Source organism: Cariama cristata, unplaced genomic scaffold (genome assembly GCF_000690535.1).
Source record: "Cariama cristata isolate BGI_N322 unplaced genomic scaffold, ASM69053v1 scaffold7814, whole genome shotgun sequence".
In the NCBI taxonomy this organism is placed as follows: Eukaryota; Metazoa; Chordata; class Aves; order Cariamiformes; family Cariamidae; genus Cariama; species Cariama cristata.
The window spans coordinates 16,843-44,260 of NW_009611185.1; the positions used below are offsets into that span (position 1 = coordinate 16,843).

The 27,418-nt window shown below is 39.6% G+C and overlaps 1 protein-coding gene across 1 annotated transcript; it reads left to right on the forward strand.

Moving 5' to 3' along the window:
- The first annotated feature begins 1,252 nt into the window (after window positions 1-1,252).
- Window positions 1,253-27,418, forward strand: FHL5 (four and a half LIM domains 5). Its single transcript, XM_009698140.1, has 6 exons — window positions 1,253-1,278; window positions 18,649-18,819; window positions 20,828-21,002; window positions 23,254-23,423; window positions 25,521-25,707; window positions 26,896-27,418. Exons 2-6 carry the CDS (start codon window positions 18,661-18,663, stop codon window positions 27,045-27,047), a joined length of 843 nt encoding a protein of 280 aa, XP_009696442.1. The 5' UTR covers window positions 1,253-1,278; window positions 18,649-18,660; the 3' UTR covers window positions 27,048-27,418.

The window sequence follows — 27,418 nt, forward strand, 5'->3', positions numbered from 1 at the left end:
AAGCAAGTGTCTGCAGAGGATTAATAAACCAGTCGGCCACAAATTGAGATGGTCAATTCTTGGCAATAATAATCAGAGAATTAGTCTTACTTGTAAGATACTATCTAGACACAGATAACCTCCAGAACATGTCCAGATTTGGCAATTTTACTCAAGTCTTCAGATAACATAATACATCTTTAAACCATTTAAACATTTCCTTCTATCTGCGATAGAAAACAGCTCTCACCCACTTGACATTATAGACTAAATGATTCAGATCTATTGGCTCTTGGTTGTGGAAAAATCTGCCTGGAGGTCAGTCGTGGCTCATACCACAAGCAGCCATCCTTTTTTTCAATCTGCTTAACTTCAGCCTGCATTTTTGAATTGACACAATCTCTTTACTTTCAGCTGCAGTTGATCCAAGGTCTGCATAGAGTCTTATGCAAAGTGTAAGCACTTTTGTATGCTCCATGCATGCAGTAGACTGCCTGTGAACGCCAGCTGGCCCCTGTTCTGTGCAAGCAAAAAGTAAAAGAGCTGACTGCAATTCAAAGAAGGCCAGGACTGAGAAATTCTGCAAGAGAACCTAGAGGAGGCCATAGCTGCCACTCTTGATGGTAATGCCGTATGAACACCCTCCTGCCTGCTGGAACTGTGGCAAATTTTTCCAGCCCAGAAATTGCTTTGATAGTGTCAGAGGAGTTCTGCTGGGTCCCTGAAAGTCTTTCCTGAAATTGGAGGAGTGTTTCTCCCTGCCCACCGTTTGCTGTACGCAACGATCAGACTTTAGTAATCATGACTTTTCCATTTCTTTTCCGATTCACAAGCCCACATGAGTTCTTTTGGATTCATTATTCATGGACTAAAATGTATCTGGGGATGAATGATGATCCATCTTTTTTCTTTGTACTAAACAGTTTGTGGCTTGGAGGTTTTGATTCCTTAGGTTTTTTAGCAGAAATGCCTTTTTCCTTTTGACAGCTGTCTGAAATATGTTCCTTTAAGAACCTCCTACATGGTATGTATTTGCAATTTGTAAACACAGAATGTCAAAGCATGATTTGATTCAGTGGTGAGGCAGCCAGCTATTTGCATGTCATGAGGTCTAAGGGAAACAAACTGACCCTCAGCCTCCCTCCATCCAGCCAAATTCAGATGGGACCCTCAAATAGCTCTGGCAAAACATTCTGTTTCTTTTGGACTTGATGAATGCTTGTTTCTGTGAAGACGTATAATTATTTCTTCCTTTATTTTGCTGCACAAGTTACCAAGAGAAGCAGCTTAAAACCAAACGTGAGTATTAAGGCTCTTTTCCGTTATTCCTTTATCTGATAATGTTTAAATGTGGTAGTATACAAGATACCTACTTTAACACGCTGAGCAAGTAAGCAGCAACTTTTTTCTTCACACACAAAACATCTAATTAAATTAGATGCAGAATTCTACACATACATCAAAATTCTTTTATTTTGTGTACCAAAAGAGATACCACACTTTTTTGGGATGCAATTGTTTTCATTTTATTAATTGGCTAACTCATTAATTTACGAGAAGATTGTTTTGAGTTTTCTTTGTAATGAGATGAGGATTAATTTTGTTTACTCCAAAGAACAAAACAACAAAAACTGTGTATGCTGTTTCCTATGACATTTGAATCAACATTTTTATCTCTTAGCAAGCTTTCATAGCTATTTGCTATTGCAAGAAAACTTCCTGGTGTCTTTTCTGATAAGGTAAGTCACTTGTTTCTAGCATAACTAATTTTAACGACTAATGTGGATTGTTCTTGCTTTTTTTTTTTTTTGAAATAAAACCAGTTTCTGAGCTGGTGTTTATAGCAATATTTTGACTTGTTATAAAAATGAAGTATCGTCTCCAAATTCTCCCTCCTTAAGACGCTTTGTTTTATCTTTCGGCTGTCACATTTTTAGGATCATAATTTTGGTTTGGAATTTGAAGGAAAAAAGTATTGAAAGGATATGCCACTGTTTACTGAAGTGGTGCTGGAAATCAGTGCCTATATTGGAGAATTAAAAAATTATGGGTAATGGTGGCAATAGTCCTTAAATTAAAGTCTCTATATTTTAATTGTACAGCTACCTGATTTCATAATGGCCACCTTTTTGATAATGAGGTTACAATTAAACTTGGACAAAACTATCAAATGTAATTTCCATTTCAATAATATAAATGTTTGAAAATATATGTATTTAACTGTCCTCTTTTTCAAAAGAGCTGGTTTTATATCTGGAGCTGGGCACAAAATCTCTTAGATTTAGAAAACAAGTTTCAGATGCCTTTTTTTGTATGTGGTTAATATTTTCACCCATATTTTTCTTCTGTTTGTGTGATGAGTTGACGTTTCTAGAGTATTTTAACAGAACAGGCTGTAACGGATGTAATATTTTAACGTTATAACAGATTGCTGTTGGTCTTCCCGTGTAATTTTATTGCAGTGTCACAAAAGTCACTTTGATTCAAAGTTGTGTAATTGGTAGAAACTTAAGCTGACATACTAACCTTCTTGTAGGATTAGAGCAAAGTGAAATCAAAAGCTGCCTGAAAGAGATTCTGATCAGGTATGACCTATGGTACCTCCAGGTTATTCGCAGGCAGTCATATTTTAAGAAGCACATATTTTTGGGTGACTTGATAAGACATATGTTCTCTGGGCTCTATACCAATAAGCCCAGCTTTCCTCATTTTTTTTTTCTATATCTGAGTTTTGTTTCTCAAAAAAAAAAAACTTTTAGGATTGCGTAACCACGGACAGACAGAAAGTAATGTGAAAATCTTAACCAGCATGCTTCCAAATGTCAAGCCCAAAATCAAAAGGTGAAATTCTGACCCTGTTCGAATGAGCAGCCCTCCTGTCAACTAAACAAGCTCTAGCTGCTAATCAGGCTTTTAGATCACCTGAGGAATAAAACTGACCTGAGTTCTTCTGCACGCTTCCCTGCCAGTTAAGGGTAAGATGATGTCTTATGTCTAATTCTAGGATGTTCATACAATTAATGATTTCCAGTTCAACTGTTCTATTAAAATCTCCAGAGCCCCAAGTTTGGAAGTTGGCATGATGAAATGCTGCTGATGCTCCACTTGGGCTCCTGCAGCAGAATTCATTTTGCTGGGAACGCAGCTTGAGTGAGAAAGGAGGCTGTGAACTCCTTGTTTCATACATTTTTATTTTCCTGTAAAACGTAAGAGGGATGAAATAAGGACCGTTTTGCAGAAGTGTGCTAACATTACACAAAAATACTGAGCTGATGTATTAAAAACAAGTTAATGAAACCCCATGACATAAAATTCTGTAGCGGAGATACAGTAAGGGACAAGACTGTTACAAAGGCTAACTAGTCTGCCTTGGTTGCCTTTATAATGACAGCTAAACTAAGTTTCTGCTAGGAATCACCCTGGAGAGGAATTTTTCTCTCTCCTTTAACTATAAAAAGTGCCGAGTTCATTAGCCTCAGTAGGCTTATGTTAGCTTTTGTGAATATCGCCATTCTTCTCTGATATTAGACAGTATACATCAGCTGTAATCGTTTCTTCTTTCCCTTTCTTAGACAGAGTTTTCTTTGATTCTACTTCATTCATGCTAGTATGTTACTTTTCTTCTCAACCATGGTTGCCTTTGAGTTTGAATTTGGTTTAGGTCCATACATAAGGACTGGTAAATTCTTGTACATCTCAACATATTATGGATAATGGATCTGAACAGGCTGCCCTAGTTGATTGCTGGCCTCACGCTTAGAGGCTTTATAACTCAGAAAAATAGTCATCTTCCTGTAAGGTGCCTTTCTGCATAGACAGCAGAATTGGTAGAAAGAATGACCAAGTGACAGACCACGATGTAGTTGTTGGCGGAGCACACGCACATGGGACACCAGAATTCAGCCCAGAGTGACCTGTTCTGCGCCTCAGTTCCCCATCTGTCAACTGGTTTTGTTACAGGGGGGAGAAAAAATGAGTGCAAAACACTATTATCCGAGATTGTCTGGAAACAACCCAAATTTACTAGAAAATACTTCACAATTAGGAACTCTCTCAACCACTGTGGCCCTGAGAGATTTGACACAAAACTGGAAATATTCCACCTGGAACATTTTGCGTAAGAATATTAATCATAACCTTTGAGTCATTAAGGACAATTGCAAAGGTCACAACTGGGACATTTTATTGCTAATTTTGGAAGTGCTTTCTACCTCTAGCACTGGAAGTTGACCACCCAGCAACCTTCGTACAGTGCTTTTAACCCGTAGTTAAAAGCGTGCAGACACAGCCTGATGAGCAGACCCATCGAATGGCAGAGGCGTAGTGACTGGCTTCTTTTCTTCCCACTCCTCCAGGTTTGCCCTCTGACCTTGAGCAAGTCAATTGCTTTGCTTTGACAAGTATTAACCTTTTCGATAGACAAGTATCTCACAACTGTGTTTTAGGATTACTTTGTTATTGTTGTTAGAAAAGCATTCTGAAACCTTTGAAGGGAAGGCTGTAAAATACTTCAGAGAATTAGGATATAATTCTATTTATCAGAAGCCCAGAACAGTATTAGGCTTTAAATCTATTTATCAGGAGCCCAGTCTTCCTCAAGTGAGCTCTTCAAGTTTCAAATTCAGCCACATCATGATTCATTTATGTTTTATAACGTGAAAATTGTGGCATAATTAGAGTTCTGTGAGTCTGGGATTCTATTTGCATGAAAAAAAAAAGGAAAAGATTAGAGGAAAAACTGTTTCACGCTGATCTTCTAATTGTCAATCTTTGTTTAGTTTGGTGCTTGAAAATTGAAGAGCACTGAGAAACATTTCAAATTAAAAGCTCAAAACATTTTGTTTTGGTTTGTTTTTTTTTAAAATACAGCAGCAGAATTCTTAATTTGTTTAATCACTTGCTTTGACTTTTTGCTGAAAACATTTACCAAATTCAACATAAATTAGCAAAAAGGACTTCAGTTGTATTTGTGCCTTAATGCAGTCTCTGCTGCTGCTTACCACTCTCCTCCTCCTCAGACCGACCTTATCCCCCACAGCTGGTCAGAGTTACGGTCTCTGAGCATCATCCCATACTGAAACCAGTCAGTTCCAGTCTGGGTTTGCAAAGATGCTTGCTACATGTCAGACTTCATGTCATCACTTGAATAGACTTTACTGGTTTCAGTGGACGCATTGTTCCACAATATCCTTGAGTTAAGTAGCATCTTCTTAAAATGTTCCTGAATGTTAGAAAGGAATCTCTTCATTCTCAGCAAATTTCTTCCAGACCTCTAAGACTTTAATGATGGTTTTTATTTGTCTGAGTCAAATGTTGACTGTCTCAGGTCATATAAATTTTAGCCTTAATTTTCCCTCAATCAGAATAGAGCAATCCGACACTGGAACCAGCTTTGAGATAGCATGTATTTATAATCATAGAAAGAAATCCACTCTGAAAGTCATAGTGCCAAAACCAAAAAAAAAAGACCTTTTCACCTGCCAGGACATTACAAAAATCCCAGCAGGGCAGTAACTGAAGGGTCAGTAACCTCACATCATAATAAAGAAAGAGAGAATACCATGGTCTACTTATTGCAGGGTCTAATTTTAAATCATAGCCACTTTTAGGAAGGCAGACTATGTTAAAATAGAAAGAAATATGTCTAACATCTGGCACAGAGATTTTAAGGCTTAAGGGAAATGTTAGGGTCCTCAGTCACATAATTGTTCAGCAGACCTTATCTCCTAAGTAGGCAGAACAGGTAACGTAAGAGGCACAAAGATTTTGAGTCTCACCAAGGACTGGTTGATGTTGCTGCTCACAGGATTGAAGTTAAAACAGAGTCGATGCCATGATATACGCTACCTTGTCTGATGGGACATTATCTACTCAACTACTCAAGACTCAAGAGGTCTTTAATTAACATTTTTTTTCTGGTTAACAGATGATACATAAAGCCACATATTTAAAGAAAATAAATAAAAAAAAAAAAAAAAACAAAAAAAACAAAAAAAAAAAAGAAAAAAAAAAAACACAAAAATACAATCCCAACATTTTTTTCTATACTCATCCTAGTAAGACTCCACTTCCTGCCCTTTCTCCCATCAGCCCCACTCCTAAAGGGGTTCACTGCCTTCAAAATCCTGTGCTCAGCTCTCTTCTAGAACTGAGTTTTTACATTGTGAGTCATATAGCCTTTTGCTGTGTTGGAATGAAATGTGCTGGTTTACTATCAACAGTGAATATAGGACATGTCGTAAAAGAACACATATATCTGAATATTTAATCTTTTTTTTTTTCCTCCAGCCCAAAGACCAGCAGCCTGCCCTTGCATAGTTTAACTGATAAGGTTTTTTCTAGCTTTACAATACACTTAAAACAAATACAGGGCAGAGTATAAAAGGAAAAAGTCACCCTGCTATAATTCCACATTTTTGGTGAAATGCACGCGCAACCGGATGGTACCAGTTTGTTACCTTGGTGCAGATCTTGAGACTTTGTCAGTGAATTGTGCCCAGTGCTCCCCAATAGACATGAGAACACCAACCCTAACACACAGAGTTAAAAACCTCATGTAGGAAATATTAAATCACCTGATTTGACATCCATGAATTGAGTGGAATTATTCAGCTACGTTAATTTACCTGCATATAGAAGTGTTCCTGGGGTCCTGTTCTAAGAGAAGACAGAGCAGGCGTTCGTGTAACACTTAGGGGGAAGCAGAAGGAAGTCAAATAAGTCTGCTTAAGACCACCCACACTGTATTTTGATGTTGGTTGGTTGTTGTGTGCTTTCCTGGAAACATTTCTCGCCCTCTGTCTCATTTATATTGTATAATACAGTTCATTACTGTAAAAGCAGTCGAATACAAAGTGTACCGTGTCTTTCAGGTTATCTCTACCAGATTAGACCTTTCATGGTCTGTCCACCTAGCAGCTGCAATATATGCATATGTATTTTAATAAGGATATGTTACTATTGGATCCCTGTATTCCAAAGACAGTGCAGTTGCAGAGGATCGTTACTGCTAGGTATCATAGCAATTCCTACTGTATCAATTGTTAGCAAAAATCCAGAGTACACAGGTAGTCCTTGCTTTGAGATCAGGCTGTTCCTAGCTCTATTCAATGTTTCTACCCATTCCTTCTCTCCTTGATCCTGCCCCTTGGGACTGCCCATCTTGAAGCCTGTTTTCCCTCGGGAAGGTCCGTGGAGGCCCATCAGGGAGTTCCTCTCCACAAAGAGGAGACCGCAACAGCAATGGTCACCCTAAACAGCTCACATATAACGTGAAGAGAGGGTTTATATGTTGTATTTGCAGTTACCAGCATTTCTTAGACCGTGTAGAGCAATGGCTTCACAAACTATGATTCCTGTGGGCATAATAAGCAGTCCAGGGCTTGTCTGCAGAACTGTATCATCTCTGTTTTCAGTTAAAAGTTTGATAAGAAGGTGGCAGCCAAGACTGATAGAGCTCTGCAAGCAACAAAACTGGCCGTTCGTTGGGCCTGCGAATCTAAATACCTGGGAACAACGATAATTGAGGTAGGGATCTTGCATACCAATACTCCTTACAGGAGCCTTTGCTTTCCCTAAGCTGTAATGCCACCTAGCTCATGACAATCTTTTAACAGGGCTGAGATCAGAAATCTTTAGATTTGGTTCATTTTGATAAGGTCTCATATTTTTATTACAAAGTGCTGCAGCTCAGTTTATTTTTTTCCTCAGAAAACTAGGTCAGGTTGGCATGGTGCAGTTGGGAAAGAAAAGGAAAAGGCTGTGCCACCGCAGCAGACTCTTTATTATCACTTGGGGGTTTTATGTTTGGTTTTGGGGGAAGGAGGTCTTTTTTTTTTTAAATAGGGTAATGAAAATCCTTTCCAATTTTAGCTTGCTGCTTACATTGCTGCTGCTGCTGCTCATCTTTTTCTTATTGCTCATTTTATTTCTTAAAGCAGTTCTAAAGTAGGTCACAGGCTTTTAAAGAGCCCAGCCAGAAAAAGTTGTGCTGCATAGTCGGTTGTAGTTATTTTTTTTAAAAGGATTTTAATTCATGTGATGTACCTGTTCTCACAGGACACAGTACTCTTCATCCACCTTTCTGTCCCTGAAATAAAATGTAAGGGTGAAGGAAATCCAGTCTCTGCAGTTGATGCATCCGCAAAGACAAGAAATGGCCTATTTTTTATTACGATCTTAAAAAGTGCAGTTAGCATCAGCATTGCCTATTGGAGCTCTGTTACCTCTCGTTAATGGCAAGGCTCTTTTGTTTCACGGTCTGTGAGCACTTCACTCCCTACTGTATCACAGGCATCATTTCTTATTGCTATTGTTTTCCCCAGGAACGCTTTCCATCCCAAAGGCAGACTTGTGTGGTGTTCAGATAACTCTGTTCCTGCCCAGAGGTGTTAGTGTCTCGCTAAGATGCTGCTCTATCCGTGGCGGACTTCTGCTCAGCTGTGCAGGCGTTTTGACTTTAATGCATTGTACGGAGGGGAATCGGGAGGCAGATGTTTGATGCGCGGGTGCCGTTCTAGCAGAGATCGCTCCCAAGTGCTGCTCTGATTTGCACACTGGGGATGAACTCCCTGGTCAAAGTCTCAGATCAGGCCTTCAGCACGTGTCTTTGTCTGTAACTTTCATTTTCTTTTTATTTAAGCACTTTTTGAAGTGTTTGCCATGATTAGGGGATTGTAGATGAGGGTGGAGGCAGGAAAGAGGACTGGAAAAAACAGGCAGAAAGGGTAGCGGGGAAACCTTTGTATTCATTGCCAGACATCAGCTGCACCTCAGCGATCAGTTCTCACCTTGACCAGTTCAGCTCCAAATATTTAATGTTTCTTTTTCTCTTTTGAAGATGTTTAGTACTTGCTGGGTTGTACGTTGATAGAAGGAAAATACATTAATATTTCCATGCAAGTACAATATGTTATTCTCTATATTCCCACCATTTTAAGTAAAGAAACTGTAACCCAGCATAAATGTTCTTTTGCTACCAAATTTATTCTCTCAAAATGAGATCACTGTAACTCAGATTCACATCTTTTTTCCTAGAATAAAGCATAGTTAGCTATAAAATTGCCTCTTCAAATGAAATTTTTAACTTTATATCAAAAATTAAATTTAAGTTTTTACTGGAAATTTTTCTGTTGAGAATTTAAGATCCACTTTTAGACCAGTATTTTTCAGTCAAATTTCACTTTTTTGAATACTACTGTTGTAAAACAAACTGATATTTTCCATGAAGTGGTGTTATTTTTTTTATTCAGAAATACTTTCTATTAAAATACATCAAAAATTTAACAGTGAAAATGTTAGAGCATTTTGGATGAAGCTTAGTGCAAAGCTCCTTTTTCTTCCAAAAATACCCTGATGCAATAAGTTGTTTTTTGATTTATATTAGTTTTGGAAGCTTATAAATGTTCAAGTTTCAGAGCATGAATTTAATCCTCTAAAAGGGATTAGGAAACTTTCCTCATGAGCAGATTGTTGCCTAGCCATCTCTTGTAGGGTTTCTCGCATCTTCCTTAGGATGGTTTTGCCTCCTGAACTGAAAAAAGCTATGTACCGTTATAGTCATTTTCCTTCACACAGTCTTTAAGTCATCGCAAAATACTTTTTAGATCTGCTTTCCCTGCTGAGTCCTGGTAAGGAGTATATTTAGTGTAGGTGTCCTTGCCCCAAACTCTCCTTTATTCCTCGTTGTTTCTGCACAGGGCAGGGGCTGGGCGGTGGCGTGGAGCACTGCCTACGTTTCCTTCTGAGCCAAGTCATCGAAATAGCCAAGATTACTGAAGGCATCCAGACCTTTACATCTTTTCTGTAGCCTGGTCTGTAACAATTAACACCAGCTTAAAATTTAAAATGATCGGTGAGGAAAAGGAGCTTTGACTTGCACCAGCCTGCAACAACAAAAAATAACAAAATCTTCTTTACTGTGGTAGACCAGATATCGCAGATGAGCTGGTAACACCTTTCCGTCAAAAAGGGCCCAGCTTTTGGGCTGTACTCATATCTAAGTGTCAGAATAGTTGAACGGTTGACTAAGGACACATTGATGATGTTTCACACACAGTGGCAACACAGAAAATAATATGTGTCTCTCTTAATTTCACACATGGCTGGGACTTGAGAATGTTGGAAGTGATTTTTCCAGCATTGTGGAAATGTTGAATCTACTGAAACTGGTTTTTTCTTTGACAGGAATTATCTAGAATTACTAGTTTCCTTTGCTTTTTCCTCTATGATTACATTTGTGCAATTCCACTGAAGGTATTTCAATTGAGGAGGCTTTAGAGGCTCTTTCCCAGTTTTGAAATATCAGGAAACATTGAAATTAATTGTAATGAAGAACCTAATTACTTATATACTTTTTGAAATCCTACATTTTTATTATCTTTGAAAATATCTTTCAAAATCTGTGCTCCAGGGATATAGGCAGCAAAGCTCTAAAGCATACATTCAGCTTCAAGCATGTCAGTGTTACAGCTGAAGGCAATAGCATTTCTCATGTGTTTAGACCAGGCGCATGTCTAGCTTAGGTGGGGACTCACAATAAGTCATCTACAGGAGACCTGTTTTGTTGTTACGGGAATGACCCCTCTCCTGCTCAAATGTCCATAAGGGAATACTGAGGTTTTGTGGACCCGTTCACCTTCCCTCTTATCATTCAGTAGTGATAAACCTTTCTGTGGTCCACCACAGGATCACAGAATGGTTGAGGTGGTGTGGGACCTGTGGAGATCATCTAGTCCAACCCCCTGCTTAAGCAGGATCACCTACAGCAGATTGCCTAGGGCTATGTTCTGAATACCTCCAAGGATGGAGACTACACAGCCTCTCGGGGCAACATGTGCCAGTGTTCAACCACTCTCACAGTGAAAGGTTTTTTTGCTTCTGTTTTAAATGGAATCTCTTGTATTTCAGTTTGTCCCCATTGCATTTTCTCCTGTCAGTGGGTACCACTGAGAAGAGCCTGGCTCCCTCGTCTTCATTGCCTCCCTTCAGGTATTTGTACACATTGATGAGCACCGCTCTGAGCATTCTCTCCTCCAGGCTGAACAGTCTCCCCTGAGCCTTCTCTTCTCCACGCTGAGCAGTCCCAGCTCTCTCAGCCTTTCCTCACAGCAGAGATGCTCCAGTCCCTTCATCATCTATGTAGCCCTTCACTGGACTCTCTCCAGTATGTCCATGTCTTTTTTGTACTGGGGAGCCCAGAACTGGACCCAACACTCCAGGTGCGTCTCACCAGTGCTAGGTAGAGGGGAAGGATCACCTCCCTACACCTGCTGGCAATGCTCTGCCTAATGCCCTGTAGGATGCTGTTGGCTTTCTTACCTGTAAGGGCACATTATTGACTTGATGTCCACCAGGATGCCCAGGTCCTTCTCTGCAACACTGCTTTCCATCTGGTCGGCCCCCAGCGTATGCTGGTACCTGCAGTTTTTCCACCCCAGCAGCAGGACTTTGCATCTCCCCTTGCTGAACTTTGTGAGACTCCTCTCACCCCACTTCTCCAGCCTGACGAGGTCCCTCTGCATGGCAGCTCACCCATCTGGTGTCTCAGCCACTCCTCCCGGTTTTGTGCCATCTCCCAATTTGCTGCGAGTGCACTCTCTCCCACCTCCAGGTCATTAATAAAGACGTTGAACAGTATTGGTCCCAGTGACAACCCCTGGGGTACACCACTAATGACATTCCTTTGAATTGTCTCCTTTAACATTGTACCTAGGAGTCACTAATGATTTTTCATCCACGTCTTAGGCTCATAACTGCTTTGCTGCTGAAGCTGAAGCCAATCAATTTAAAAGTGCCTGAATGCCTTCTAAGTGTATAACTCACCAGCTAATTTGGGTATACTTTATCACATGGCCCTTTTGTACCAGATGCAATCCTCAAACCTGTTTTATGGTTGAATATAGAGAGTATGACTGAGAATACTGCCAGGATTTTACATGAAAAGGTACACCAATGCAAAGCCGAAATATTTCTTGGCTTCATTTGATAGTATAAATCTGAGAGTAGTCAGAAAGGAATGAGCTCCATAATGAACACAGGAAAAAATTCTGGCTCTACCAGACTATGTGAAAACCTGAAAAATTTTGGGCAAGAATGATTTCAGAAACATAAAAGAAATTATCTAAGCCATAGCATTAACCCTACTGTTTTTTCGTGTACTGCTGCTGGTGAAGATGTTGACAGCGCCTAGGAATCTGAGCAGACGAGAAGGTTTTGTGTTCCTGGGTAATAGCTTGGGAGAGACTTGAATCGATACTGAGCACTCCAAAGATAGTTTGTTGCTACTTAAACACGGAGCTGCATTACTGACCAGCAATGCTGCTGATCAGCCGAGCTTCTTGTGTTCAGAATAACAGGGCCAGTTATTCTGGGTGGGAGTCTCTGGGCACTGGTGTAGTACTTGTATCAGATGATGAATTGCACTCCCTGACTCTCATGCGTTGATTAGTTAAAAAAAAAATAATAATCTAGGTTTAATTTTGTAGCCAGTTAGCAACTTTTCTGTCCTCTTCTTCCAAAAAAACCCCAGCTTTCAGCTACTACATTAAATATGCTTATTTCTGACCTCTGATTTCTCTGTACAGTGAGTTTACTGTGATGGTAATTCTTGAGCTTCACTGGCAAGGCTTGCAAGAGAGGAAGAGTATCCATTGGGAGAGACACACACAAAGCCATTAATTTGAATTTTGCCAACTAAATCACTCAGGCTGATCTCGGTAGCAAATACAAGTTGTATTGGACAAGCCGGATGCTGGTGAAAGTTCTGTGGATGAATCAGTGACAAGTGGTGTCCCTCAGGGGTCCATACTGGGACCATTGCTGTTTAATATCTTAATCAATGACATGGACAGTGGGATGGAGTGCACCCTCAGCAAGTTTGCCGACGACACCAAGCTGTGTGGTGCGGTTGACATGCTGGAGGGCAGGGATGCCATCCAGAGGGACCTGGACAGGCTGGAGAGGTGGGCCTGTGCAAACCCCATGAAGTTCAACAAGGCCAAGTGCAAGGTCCTGCTCATGGGTCGGGGCAATCACAAGCACAAATACAGGCTGGGCGGAGAATGGATGGAGAGCAGCCCTGAGGAGAAGGACTTGGGGGTGCTGGTTGATGAGAAGCTCAACATGACCCGGCAATGAGCACTCACAGCCCAGAAAGCCAACCGTATCCTGGGCTGCATCCAAAGCAGGGTGACCAGCAGGTCGAGGGAGGGGATTCTGCCCCTCTGCTCTGCTCTGGTGATGCCCCTCCCTGCAGTACTGCCTTCAGCTCTGGGGTCCTCAACACAAGAAGGACATGGACCTGTTGGAGTGAGTCCAGAGGAGGCAAATACCTTGCTTTCTGCAGAGGCAATGTGGCTAGGCTCTTCCAACCTGCTCTGTAGCTAGGAAAGAGTTTGAGTGACATCATAGGCTAGCCAAGTCTTTTCTGTAACAGCATTTCTGTATGTCTGCACCGCTGCGAACACTCAGTTGAGGTACTTTCACCGCTCTGATTTGTCCTAGTTTAAAGTTGAGGTAAGTAATAAACGAAGCTGTACTGGAATAAAGGAAGAATTTAGATGACTACACCAACATATGAGTTTGCATGGTGTAAACAAAGCAGACAGCAATACCAATTAAGGAGAAAAATTACAGAATTCCTGAGATGCTCCATCCTCTAGTTAAGCCAGAGCTCTTGTCCTTTTTGCTTGTGGTCTTGCGGCATGTAAACATGGTACAATGTAGCACGGTGCGGTTACCAGATCAACCTCTAAATGAGCTACTTTGCCTAGATGGCCCACTAAACCCTGTCATTTATGGACCTTGAAGCAGTATTGTGGGATTGGTACAGCATCATCCTGGTTGGCATCCATCCTGGCTGCTTAAAGCAGAACTTCATCAGTGAGAGTTCCACACCCACTCAGATGCTTCCAGGACCTGACTTTGTGTTACTGTGCTGCACCGCAGCAATAGAGCAGCTTGTTCAAAGTTAGCGCCTGCATCTCTGCTTTCCTGTAGGTATTGGTTTTGACTTGATCTGTAATATATGGCCCTGGTTCCTATTGCTTCTCTAGCCATTTTTAGAAGAATAAAAGTTCTAGTATCCTTAAACACTCAAGTATAACTTAAATGTGTCATTGGGAAACTTGCAGTTACTCTAAGGGAGGGAAGAGACCAAGCCAGGATATTGCCAGTGTTTTGATAATACAACATACATTTAATTTTGGGTTGCTTTTGTTTTTGAGGGGTCAGGACTTTTTTTAGTTCTAGTCACAATAAAATAACAGATTTCTGGGGCGGTAGTAGGCATCCAGAGAAATCAAGAAACTGTGATCTCTGAAATGAGGAAAAATTTCCTTGCAGGACATTGCTATAAACTTTTTTTTTATAAAATAATGATATTGTTAGAAACCTTTCCTTGTAATGAAATTGTCAGCTTTATAATGCAGTTGTAACCTCGAGTCACTAATGTATTTTGCAAACGTATGTGATGAATTGTTCAGCAGCTCTCACCAAAAAAAAAAAACCAAAAAACCACAAAATAGGGAAAATGAAGTCATCAAATTCATGCAAATAAGCAAAAATATGTTCCAAAATAAAAACACGTACTTACCTGAAAATAGACAAGTGCCTGGTACAGCTTGCACAGGTGTCCCCTTCATAATAGATCAATTTGGTTTTCTTATCCTTCAATGTTGTTGCAACGACTTATCTTGCCATCATTTTTTCTTTCTTTATGCCTCTCTGTTAGAGAGCCTGATTTCAATCATTGTGTATTCTTAAAGAAAAAGATGATGCAGTTCAATAGCAGGCTTATTTAGATTGGGAAATACTCCATTAGACTTGCCATAAAGCAAAAGATAGAGTATTTTTACACGTATGTATATACCTACACACATATGTATATTCATTCCCATCTAAGTGGTATTAATGTTTCTGGGGCTTTTATACTTATGTAACATAAGGGGGATTAACATACACTTATAGAAAATATCAAGATAAATTATTAAGAGATATATTAACATTGTGGCTGTGCTTTTTAGCTCCAGAGAGGAAACAAGCATACTTTTCCTGATGGTTCCACATTTATCAAGTTTCACAACCATATTCTTACAGGTTTCTTCACTGGAAGTCTTCTAGGGCTCTGCATTTTATGGGAAACTATTTGACTCTACAGAAAGTCCCTCTCCTAATTTCTTGTAGCTAAATTATGTCTTAGCTCACTGGAACAGCAGGCAGACTAGCCAGCTCTGTTGTTTTATTTTCATCTGCTTTATAATTGATACCATGAGACTGCTGCTTTCTCCAATCTGACCCCAGGGACTCCAGTTGCAATATCCTCACATCCTTGACAACATCTCTGTGCCCCCTTGGAATATTCTAACACTGCAAATGATATCACGTATCCGTGTCTACTAGATACATAAAAATCAACAGTATTTAGCTTTGTTCCAATTTAAATAGCAAAATCCTCTTTTCCCAAGGGATGAAGGCACCGCAGACTTTCCCTGTGCCTAGGACACGAGTTAGCAGCTGGAATGCTGGAGTCAGCGTTTCATTCCATGAGAGTGAATAGCATCAGACCTCCAGGGATTTCTTAACTGACCTTCAAAACACAAAGTCTAGCTTCCAGCAAACTTAAAGTAAACATATTTCTCTAGAGATTAGGATCAAAGCACAAGAAAAACATTCTACTTAACTACGTGGTGCTCGTACCGTTACTTATTTATTAGAGCAAGGGTAAGTGGTGCTGGGGGACAAGAGATTCACTTTTTCTGTTGTATTGTCTAACCGTAAAAGTAGTTCACAAAGGTTACCAGGACCTTTGCCAAGAGATTGCAAAAATCATCATTCTTTTTCATGCCATTGCTGCTTCATTCCCAAATATGGTCTTATATCATCATAGTCAAACTCTGAAGACTTTCTCTAAAGCAAAGCCTTGGGCGACTTGAGCATTTTACTAGAGGAGCAGCTCAAGGACACCTCCAGGCTTTGACTCTGATCGTGAGGGTACTCTTTTAGTGTTCTCAAGCAACCACTGTCATCTGTAAAGCAGGAGTAATAGCACCTTGCTCCCATATCCATGTAGGTTTTTAGGAGGATAATTAAGTTACAAATTCAGAAGTTCTGAGGGATCACAGTAGTAGGTCTTGTTTGTGCTCATAACCTGGGCTTCCTGGAACGGATTGGCTTCCTGGGGAAAAAAACAAAAATAATAATCAAAAGAACCACTTTTTAGAGAAAATGGTTGGGTATACCAAGTTTTTGATAACTTAAAAACCTATTGCCATTCATTAGAATGAAAAAACAGAGACGTATCTGCAGATATCTGAAGCTATTTGTTGGTGAGATTTCTGCAACAAAAAGCACTACAAGTAACGTAAGTTCTTCATGCATACCCTGTTATGGGTTAGGATTTTGCTGTTGCCACTTTTAGGCTGAGATGAAACTGTGTTAGGAAGCTCCAGTACTGATTCAGCAGGGACGAGCTCAGAAAGGTGGTTCTCTCAGAGTTATCCTCAGGGGCAGTTCATAACTCTAATTCCCTCACAAAAAGGAACCCAGTTTCAAGCCTGTCCTATAACCTTGAATATGGAGCCCGGTTAACCACAAACATTCCTTGATTGTCTCCCTGACCACCAATTCATACTACTTCCCCAATATAGAAGAAAATGAGCAAAACTTGATTTCGGTGATGACTATGTAGTGATTGTACACTAAATACACTGCGCTGTGTCTGGTTTTTGTATGTGTAAATGTACAAGCTGATGGATGTCATTTTCTCATACACATGGGTTCATTTGTTTCACATTCAAACCTCTGTTTGATCTTAAGGAAATGCAAATCCAGATTCAAGACCTGTTATACTATTATTCCAAGGATATCACATAAAACACATCTGTTTCCCACTGATCTGAGTTACAGATTATTTGATTTCCATACTACACCCTGTCTTGGCTAGCACAAAGGTGTAGGGCAGTCACAAATACAGTAAACCAATTCAACTCAAAAGATTTTCAATTTACAGGAACAAGATTTCCATAGCTTGTGCCAAAAGACCAAATCATTACTTTTTGTCTGAAATAGGCATTATAGCCTCCCTCCCTGCCCCCTTTCCACTGTCTCTCGAGGAATAAATTAATAAATGCACTGGTGCCAGTGGAGACCTGCAGTAATTGTTCTTTCTCATAGTTCAAACAATCATTTTGGATTACATCTCACAAAGCAAAAACCCAGAAAAACATGAAACACCTTTTTAAAACTGAACCATGGGTATAAGACAGGCAGCGAGCGTATAAAAACAAGTATGAGGGAGTAACTCTAAATGGACTAGGTGTAAGCTCTGTGATGGTTAAGAACTTTCTCAAATCTTGTTCTTCATATGCTTCTCTTCCTTACTCTCAGGCTTCGCATCTGGTTCAGGTAAACTAATTTGCACTGTTACTCAAAGTGCAAAGACTTGAGCTGCCTAAAGTCACTGATATGTAAGTATTTTAGGAGACCTTGCCCAGTTGTTCTCAAGTCCTCTAAAATTTATGATTGCTGGCGCTGGCTGCAGCTACACTCAACGAGTTTAATGAAGAGTGCAGTCCAATGAGTCCAGCAGATGTTTCTGGGTTTGCTTCACTGGGAACTTTCTGGATTCTTCTTCCTTCATTCCCAGGGATCAAGACCCAATTTTAGCAAAGTGCTGATGATCCAACCAGCAACAAGACTGAAATAAGTCTTCATCTCCACAATCCTCAAAATGTTCAGCATTGCAGATCTACAAGCAGCTGAGGTTTGGATGCTTATCCAAGCCTGTTTAGCCTGGAAAACTGAAGGATGAGAAACTTGTACAATTGGCTCGCGATAGATTTGTGGTGTTTCATGCACTTGTCTGGCACAGAAATATAATCCCTCTCAGTATTTTGGCATAGCCAACATGGAACTTGGCAATAAAGAAATATGTAAGAAAAGGCAATCTTTTCCAATAGCAACAAAGGAAACTTTCTTTGAGTTATGATTTTGTTTGAGTTATGATTTAGTTTATTTCTCTTTGTATTTTGCTCTTCTGCTATCCCAGGGTATTTGTGTCACCTTACATTGCCACGAAATGTGAGCAGCACAGCTGGGATTGTGCAAAAATCAGCCATATAGCGTGGAGTCCCCTGGCTTGCTTCTGTTCGGTCAGGTAGAAGTGGGGGTATTTTGAAAAACAAGGAACGAGCAGAAAGACAGAAACGGCAAGAGAAAGCCAGGAACACACTACAGAGTGCTTGCCGCTTCTCTTTGGCCTTTTAACTCCACATGTGGTTTAGTTTTTTAACTATTGTTTCCATCTCGATTCCCTGATTTCTAGATGAACCATGTCTCACAATCCAGTACATAATGCCAGTAGTTGTACGTAGAGAATGTGAAGACGGCTTCATTTTCAGGTGTCTGACCTATCAGTGTAAGTACCGTTAGATTAAGCTGAAGCAACCTTCTTGCTCCCCATTATGTAGGTAACACACTACACAGTACATGTTGTTAAAGATTACCATGTTATTATGGAACAGCCCAGCATGAGAAAGCCAGGGCACCACAAATGACCAAGAAATGCCTGTCCTAACTTTCACAGGTAAAGCAGCATTACTTATTACTTGAGCAAGCAAACAGTTATCCACTGAATTACATGATTTTTCCGTCTTTCCAGATCACGTGGAGAACCCCACCAGGATGACCAGCAGTCACACAGACTGTCATTACTGCCTGCAGTCTCTTCGTGGGAGGAAGTACGCATTAAGAGAAGAAAACGCTTATTGTGTTACGTGTTACGACAGCCTGTTTGCCAACCCCTGTGAAGAGTGCAAGCAACCTATTGAGTGCGATTCCAAGGTAAAGATTTAGCTTTCACTTCTTGTTCTTTGCTAAATTATACACAAATCCCATTTCTTTAATGGCAGGTTCTACATCCAACTCTCTGCGTATCCCTGTACTGGTGAAGAGACCTAAACATCCATTGAAAAAAATATTTTGAGTATTTGATAAACTACTTCTGCTGTAGATGTTGACATGCAGATGCCATGCTGAAAAGAAACCATGTCTATAATTCGTATATTATTCCCTCTATCTTTTGAAAATGAAGAATATTTTAATTTTAACTTAATTCCATGCTTACCTTGCTCATCTCAGGGATGGCATGTTAATGGCAGTGTTTCTGAGCTTGGCTTTCCTTTCACCTCTCCCCTTTTTTAGAGTATTAATTAATAATACAAGTTCCTCCAAGGTCTTTGACAGGGTTTCCAGAACCCCATACTTCAATTTAAAGCCTATGCATTTGACTTTGAATTTTAAGTTCAGGTGAAGCCTATCACAGTGCCTTTGTTTTGTCAAGTTCAGTGTGCAGTGTTCACCCTGTTCCCACATTCACTTTGCCTATGAAAAAAGAGAGGGTCAGAAAGTTATTAAAATAAGCCTCTCGGGAGGCCTCCCCAGCCAAAGCGCTTCATGGTTTTCAAAGCACATTATCTAAGTACAGCTCAGGTACGGTAAAGGAATCATCCAAGGAAAATGCTGATTTGGATAAAGACACTTCTCAAATTTGCATCAGCATTTTTCAACAGCAAACTTGTACAGGTAGCACCAGTCAGGGTCACCTGGAGAACATGTCCTCTGAGCTCACTAATTTCACTTTTAAAACTGAAAATTAAGTAGGTGGTAGGACTACCAGTGTCAAAGATCATTAAGAAAAAATCACGTCTTTGGACTGAGTGGAAGGAAAAACAGAGAAAAAAGCAGGAGTAATAAGAAAGGAGCGCAACAGGCCAGAGTCAACTAGAAAAGTGGCCCACAGAGATCCACAGCTGTTGACCAACCTATGTCAAGGTGCTAGAACTTGGCTTTCTTCCTCTCCTTCTTACCCAGTCCTTGCCTCAGGCTGCTCTGGGGCAATAGCCTAATTTCTACAAGGTTCAGAGTGCTAACTAAGGCAAATGAATGTGGTAAGTGCTCAGCACCTCCCGAAGTGAAGTATGATATTTATTTCATTTTTAGCACTTTAAAGGGTGAGGATCTAACAAAGGTGAAAAATGAGATTGGATTTGTGCCCTTTTGTGCTTCTTACTTATAAAGGAGACCTGGAAGGGTCTGGTTTATTTTTCAAGGTAGGGGGGGTTTTTTTGGAGGCACATTTTTCCCTTGTTTTTTTAACCTTGGAAAAATGAAATCTGCTGTTTGCTCTTTTTCTGAATTCTTAGTCAAGGCCTCATATATATACTGTTAGCTTTTTCATCCCCTAATCCTGCTGAGTCTTAAACAAACATTTTTCTGCCAAGTTTTTAGGAGGAGTTATATTAGGTGTAAACAAAAGCAATGATTATTTAATAATCTTCCTAAGAATCATTTTGTTCTGAATGAGATTTTAATTGCTCATTTTCTGCAATATTATGATCTTTCTTTAGTGTTATGTAGTGTCAGCTGGAAGAAAAAGTAGCAATGTTAAAAAATACATGAGGTTCATTTCAAAATCTGTAGAGAATGCACTTCTTGTCAGGTGGCCTGCGCACATTAAAAATGTTGATCACTTGTTTCCCCTTGAAGGCCAGCTGTAAAATATAAAATGACTCTTCCAATAAAAACATATCTCTGATGTTACATAAGGAAGGACAATTGCCTGTGCCAAAGCAGCTCCTAATGGCCTTTGCAAGAGATCCACAAAATATACCGATACAGTGACGCTGAGTACTTCTATCGCCTCTGAGCAAACCTCCCCTCAGATGCACATGTCATCTCTTCAAGTCACCCTTGCAATGCTCTCAATTTTTCACTTTATTTCTGGGAGGAGCTGGGGGATAAAAATGCTGTAAGGAAATGTCTTCATTAACATGGACTTACTTTCTCCAAGGATCTGGCCTACAAAGGCCGCCACTGGCATGAGGGTTGCTTCAAGTGTGCCAAATGCAGTCGCTCGCTGGTGGAGAAACCGTTTGCTGCCAAGGATGAGGTCTTGCTGTGTACTGAATGCTATTCCGATGAGTATTCATCTAAGTGTTTCCACTGCCAGAAGACCATTATGCCTGGTAAGACAAGAGGGACCCCTCGGTGAAAAATGGAACTGCATTTCTAATTATAACCACAGCCTTGAATAACCAAACTACAAGGTCCTTGACTTTCAGAGCAGCTTTCAGGTGACTACTTCTCCTTGGTGTGTAGTACCTTCCTGGCAGTGGAGAGAATGCTAGCAGATACCTCTGGTCTAGCACTGGCGGGGCTTATGAAATCCTATAAAGAATATTAGAGTTGAAAACAGGGTAAAATGTGTTCATGCTGAGTTCTTGATTCTGTTGCAGTTCTTAGGAAGCATATCCCACTGTGAGAGTAGGCAGACAAACAGAGCTATCGTTAGCAGCAGTGCCAGGTTGGACAAGACGTTTGCTTTTTTGTCTGTCACATTGACCAGACCTTGAGCTCATGTACTTTATATCATTTCTTTCACTTAGAAATATTTTGTTTAAATTGTCAAAACATGATGTTCTGTGTTCACATCATTATCAGCATTTTTACTAAAAAGAATACATTTGTGTTTACAATAGGTTTACTTCCTGCCATCAGCAACCCTGAAAATTCTGCACTTCCCACTAAACTGCCTCTCAGCTTTTGATCGTGTCTCTAGGCCTTTCATTGCCACCACACCAGGAAAGCTCATAGAGCAGAGAGATTGCCTAAAAGCTGCCTCTTCAGAGGCATCTAAGAGAAACCACAGCACCGTATGTGGCAAAATGAAGTAACTTGATTAGGAAAGTGAGTCCCTAACTTTTGGAACAAGAAGCTACCCTCAATGCTTGAACCTTTTTTTACACACATATAACTCCAAATACCAGCTGCAAACTATCTGCCACGGCCTCATGACTACTAGTTTGGGAACCTTTGGCCAAAGACATCAGTAAATTTGACAGTGACGTAGGAATTTTATTTTTCAGTAGATCTTAATGACAAACAATAAGGTCTGGCCTGTGCAGAATTATTGTCTTTGTATAAATACTAGGTTACTGATGTTGTGGTTCAACTTGTAACATTTATTTGTATTTTTACAGTTTCTTTCCTTTTCATTACAGGTAAAAGCTGTATTAGTGGAAATAACTATTGTAGCAATGTAGTTGTGTTCAGTTTAAGGATAATACACTGCTTAAATTTTATATAGTTTAAAGAAATGTTGTCTAATAGGCACACCTTACTAGATGTGACAAGAATAGTGCCAGAATATACTCAGGTTTGCATTATTATCCTCTGGTGTATATCCACCTTGCAGATTTTGCCCCAGAGTCTAGGAGATAAATCCTTGCAGCAAGTGCTGAGGGTAGGAGTAACAGTGCAAACCCAGAACTGAAGTGGCGTGGAAAAGACCCAGTAGGCAAAGACAGTGAAGTCAGCCTTCTGATCACTGGAAGGAAGCTGCAAACCTTTTATGTTTAAATACAACCGGTAGTTTCTCTCTCCAGTAGCCCCACAGTCCACTAAACAGGTATTGCAGGATTAATCAGTTATATCAGCAATCCTCTTTTTTGTGTGGAAAGGATGGTAAAGGACCTGGCGTGTCTTTTTGCAGTCTGATGCTACCAGAAGAGGAGGAAGTTATGGTGGAGAGTGACTGGAAAAATCATTCTCAGATGTATGTGCATATCTTAGACTTACACATCTGCATGAAGGTGTACAGAGCACCTGTACACAGAGCTAAGAGCTCTGAAGCTCCTCAGGCAGACATTTAGCTGAGCGACTTTCTGTCCTTGCCCTGTGTCAAAAACATCTGGTTGATGGAAATGGGAAGCTATAAGAAGAGGTACAAAAGACACTTACTTTCAAAAACTTGCCAGCTTAAGCTGAATAAGATAAATAATGCATTTATAAGAGAAGGAGCCTTAGTTTAAGGAAGACAAAAGACAGGGTATTAATAGACATACTAAACATCCAACAAATTAATCTTTAATTTTTGAAAGTGCTGTGTACCTGAACATTATCACTGAGCTGTCTGGCCTGAGAGAAACTGAGCAACTGAAGCATATATCAGAGAAGCAACCCTAAAAGATTCATATAAGGACAGACTCAAAATCACAGCTTAGGCAATTTAGCATGTCTTTTCCCAGGTCATCATATGACACTGAATGTGTTCTTGAAATTTCAAGTACCTACTTGGAAACTCTGTTAAATTGAGGATAAACGCTTTCTTGGGTAATCCAATACTGAGATAAAGATTAAAATCAAGAGTATTCCTGACGTTTAAAATTTATGTTACAAGGCTGTATCTGGGGGATTGTTCACTTTGGGTTTTTGCAGGTTCCCGTAAAATGGAATTTAAGGGAAGTTCCTGGCATGAATCCTGTTTCGTTTGCCAGTATTGCCAACAGCCATTGGGAACAAAGCCATTGATCACCAAAGACAATGAGAATTACTGCGTGCCCTGTTTTGAGAAGCAATTTGCTCACCATTGCTACTCTTGCAAAAAGGTAATTAAACATACAATGGAAAAATTGCCCTGATGAGGTAATATTGCTCATGGGGGAAGGGGCTGGATCATGTAAAATGTCTGGTGAACCAAGAGTAATGGCAGAGTCTTCCTCTTGGCATCGGACACTGAAAGCCAACTGCGACAGTGTCTGCTGTCCCCTCTAGTTAATATTAACGTAAGCCTGATTATGTTTGAAATAAACTTTGACCTAAAAAAAAAATACTTTGGGGTTCTTTTGTTATTGTGATTTTTAACAAAGGTTCAATTTTTCACTGAAAGTTATGTAAACGCTTCTTTCCTGATAATCTCTGATTTTGCCTTGATAAATATGCCTCCATTTCCAACATTTTTCAGATATATTCACATGCACAATAAGCCACCTAAGCTGAGCAAAGCATTCACTGTCTTGCCTGTTTTTTTCTTGAAATGTGTCAGGCATTAATCAGATTGAGTAATACTCAGTTGTGATAATACTAGTTAAGAGTCCTACTGTTTCAATACATGATACTTCCCCTGTGGGTACCAGAAAGCTTGACTTCAAATGAGTTTTTCTTTTTTCCCCCAAACACAAATAAATCAACTCGTCCCTCCTTCAATTTCTCATGTTTTAAAATTGTGTCTGGTTGATGAAAACACTCAAAGTTCTCTAGGGAAATGTTTTAAGCTGCTTTTGGTGGCAGAATTTAACTTATTCTTTAGTACCTGTATCACTCTGGAAGCAAAAATTTTTTTTTCACTTCATCAAATAATTTATAATTTCTATAATTATTTAATGTTTATCTGTAAACCTCTACCTCTAACAAAACTTTTAATTTAAGAAAAATCTAGTGCCTGTTTTTTTCTTCAATACTTAAACTTCAGAAAGTACTTTTATATATTCCCATGTCTCTACATCTAGCCTTAATTTGCATTAAATGATCAATGGCAAATACAGTAATATTGCTCTATGTTTATTAGAGGCATTGAGGTTAGCAGTGCTTATGTGAAATAATCAGGATCTGCTTCTTAAGAATTCCAGGAATGCAAAGAGTCCCCCTGCGTAATAGCTAAAACAGTTTTACTACTTAAACTTGCATCAGTTCCTGTAAATAAGAATTAAGCCCGACAAGATTAAATTGCCAAACTGGAATCTTAAATTTTGTGCCAGATTTTGATGGAAAAGCAAATGAGAGTTAGAAGTAGCCCAATACTGGAATCCTAAGGGAATTGGGAACTATTTAAATTTTTTTGTTGCCTGACATCACCCAGTATTATTCTTTATTTCCCCAAAACTCTATTCCCTGGGGAAATTTGATGGTGCCACTATTTTTACTTAATTACATTTCTCCAACTTTTTCTCCTCCTTTTTCAACTATATTCATTCATTCATTCATTCATTCATTCACTGTCGTGCATGTGACTTGACAGTAGAAACACTATCTTACAGCTCATCTTTATCTCTACAGAAAATTCTCTGTACAGTCTCTCACAATTTCTGTGAAACCAGCTCTTTACCACACATATGGAAGCCGTAGAGCAACTGGGAATTTCCCTCTTCAGAAATAACCAGTGGAGAGCTGGGAGCGAGTTGCAGGGAATAAGTTTGATGAGACTGATAAACACCATTTTTTCTTCTTCTAACAAGTATAGATCTCCTTTCTGTTTCACTTCTGCTTCTTTACTGTCTTTCGTCCTACTTAAAACACTGTTTCAGTTGTGAGACAGCAAAATGTCAGTTCCAGTTGGAGATTAGCCATAATCTCAGCATCGGTTCTCTCATCCACTGTCCGTCACTGAGAATTGCTCTTCTGAGAGCATGCCTGATGCTAATCCACATGATAACAGGAAATATTCGTAAGAAGTTAACCTGTTAATTACAAACCATGAGGTTATCCTGTGATAGAAAGTTGACAATAACAAACCAGTGGCATATTCAGCTCAACTGCAGTTAGTCAAATTGATATTCCAGATGAAAAACAGTTGATGTGACCACAATCTCTTCTCTTGTGCCTATGGGAAGAGAGAAAACAAGTGGAAGGACTTACGAAGAATTCGATAGCCCTTCATGTTTTGCACCTTTGTTTCATTGCTCTGTCCTTGTTTGTCAATACATTAGGTAATAACTTCTGGGGGAGTGACCTACCATGACCAGCCTTGGCATAAAGAATGCTTTGTGTGTGCCGGGTGTAAAACCCAGCTGTCTGGACAAAGGTTTATTTCCAAAGACGAATATCCATACTGTGTAGACTGTTTCAGCAAATTGTATGCTAAGAAGTGTGCTGCTTGCAAGAAACCTATTACAGGTGAGTCTCGTCTTCTAGAGGGGACTAGACACTGGTGAATCATCAGTCTTTTCTCAAAGCAGAACTTTACTTTAGAAAATAACATTAAAAATAGTCCTATCATAATGAAAGACTGAAGGAGTTAGCTGCTAGAGAGATACTCTCCATCACATGTGACAGACCTTGCTAGGACATACCGATCACACGTGTTCCCTAACTGCTGAGGAGTTGTTTTATGTGCCGAAAGGAGTTCCTCCATTGTTTGATTTAGTGCTTTCTGCACTAAAATTCATCCTTAAGAGTACAAGAAAAGGCACTTTTTGTCTTTTCCTAGGACAGTACACACAAGTCCCTCATGTCTGTAATTTCTTCAGCTCTGTTTTTAAACGCAAATGTGATCAAACTGGACATGACTTAACCGCCTGCTGGTAAGGCACACCTGTCAGATTAGAAAGCTTGCCAAATGTAACAAAGCTCTATTGCATGCATCCTTGTGTACTCAGATGACTTATAATTCGACATGTATGTCACTAGTCTACAACAGCTGAAGTTTCTGAGAGCATTTGCTGGTGTTCTGCATTGTAATTCTATTATGTGTGGACTTAACTGTTGAAAATTACTGCCTGATTGTTACAGCTGCATACTGCATATGGAAATGGACAAACAAAATTATGAATACCCAATCAAATGGGCATGATTTAAATAAAATAAAATAAAACCACCTGAAAAATTCCAAACTCCCCCAAACCAGATATTTTATTTCAGATACTCACCCTAGGAACTCCATGATCTAGAAATTTCCAAAAGACTCCATCATGAAGAAACTTAGGTGGAACTAATTAAATTTCACTCAGTGTTGTATAGAAACTATATGTATCAACACATGGCAAATAATTTTTATGAATTTGTTGGGAAGGTCAGCAAACCTGAATGGACATTCTCATAAACCCATTCTGTTCAGAGTTCATAATGGGATATGAAAGCAAGCAAGTGACTTGTGGCTTTGTTTAAAATATTTCTCACTGTATTTAATTTTGAAGTTTTTTCAGTTCAACCAGCAAAGGATATTTCAGACCATGGATTTTTGTTCATCTCTTTGTTTGCTATATGAATGACAACCTGATCACACATCAGAAAAAAAACTGTTGCATTTCTGAACCATGCGCAGAAATACTGGATTCACATCTTCTCTCTCATTATCTCTTTCAGCTCTCGGAGGTGCCAAATTTATCTCATTTGAAGAGCGCCAGTGGCATGGGGAATGCTTTAACTGCGTGAAATGCTCTGTCTCGCTGGTGGGCCATGGATTCCTCACTCGGCAGGATGATGTCCTTTGTCATGAATGCGGCTCTGCTTCATAGTTCTGTGGAGAAGCTGTACAGCTGCATTATTCTTGCTCTGTAACGATGTACTTCATTACTCTGCAGTAAGAAAACCATATAAAAGGTATAACAGTTATTTAGTCATTCAAGTAAGTTTCCAACGGCACTTTAATTCTATCATAGTTCTCAACTGCTTATAAAAAAAAAATTTAAACAGCTCCATGCTGGTTAAGAAAATAATGCAGAAAAGATTCATATATATTGTAAATCTAACTACAGTATGTTTATCCTTGTAACACAGTGCACTCTGCTGTTAGAAGCTTAAAAATTTACATTTCATCTCCCATGAACCAAGGAAGATTGTGAGATGTCTATATGGTATGTGACTAACGATGAGGCATTAGGATTGC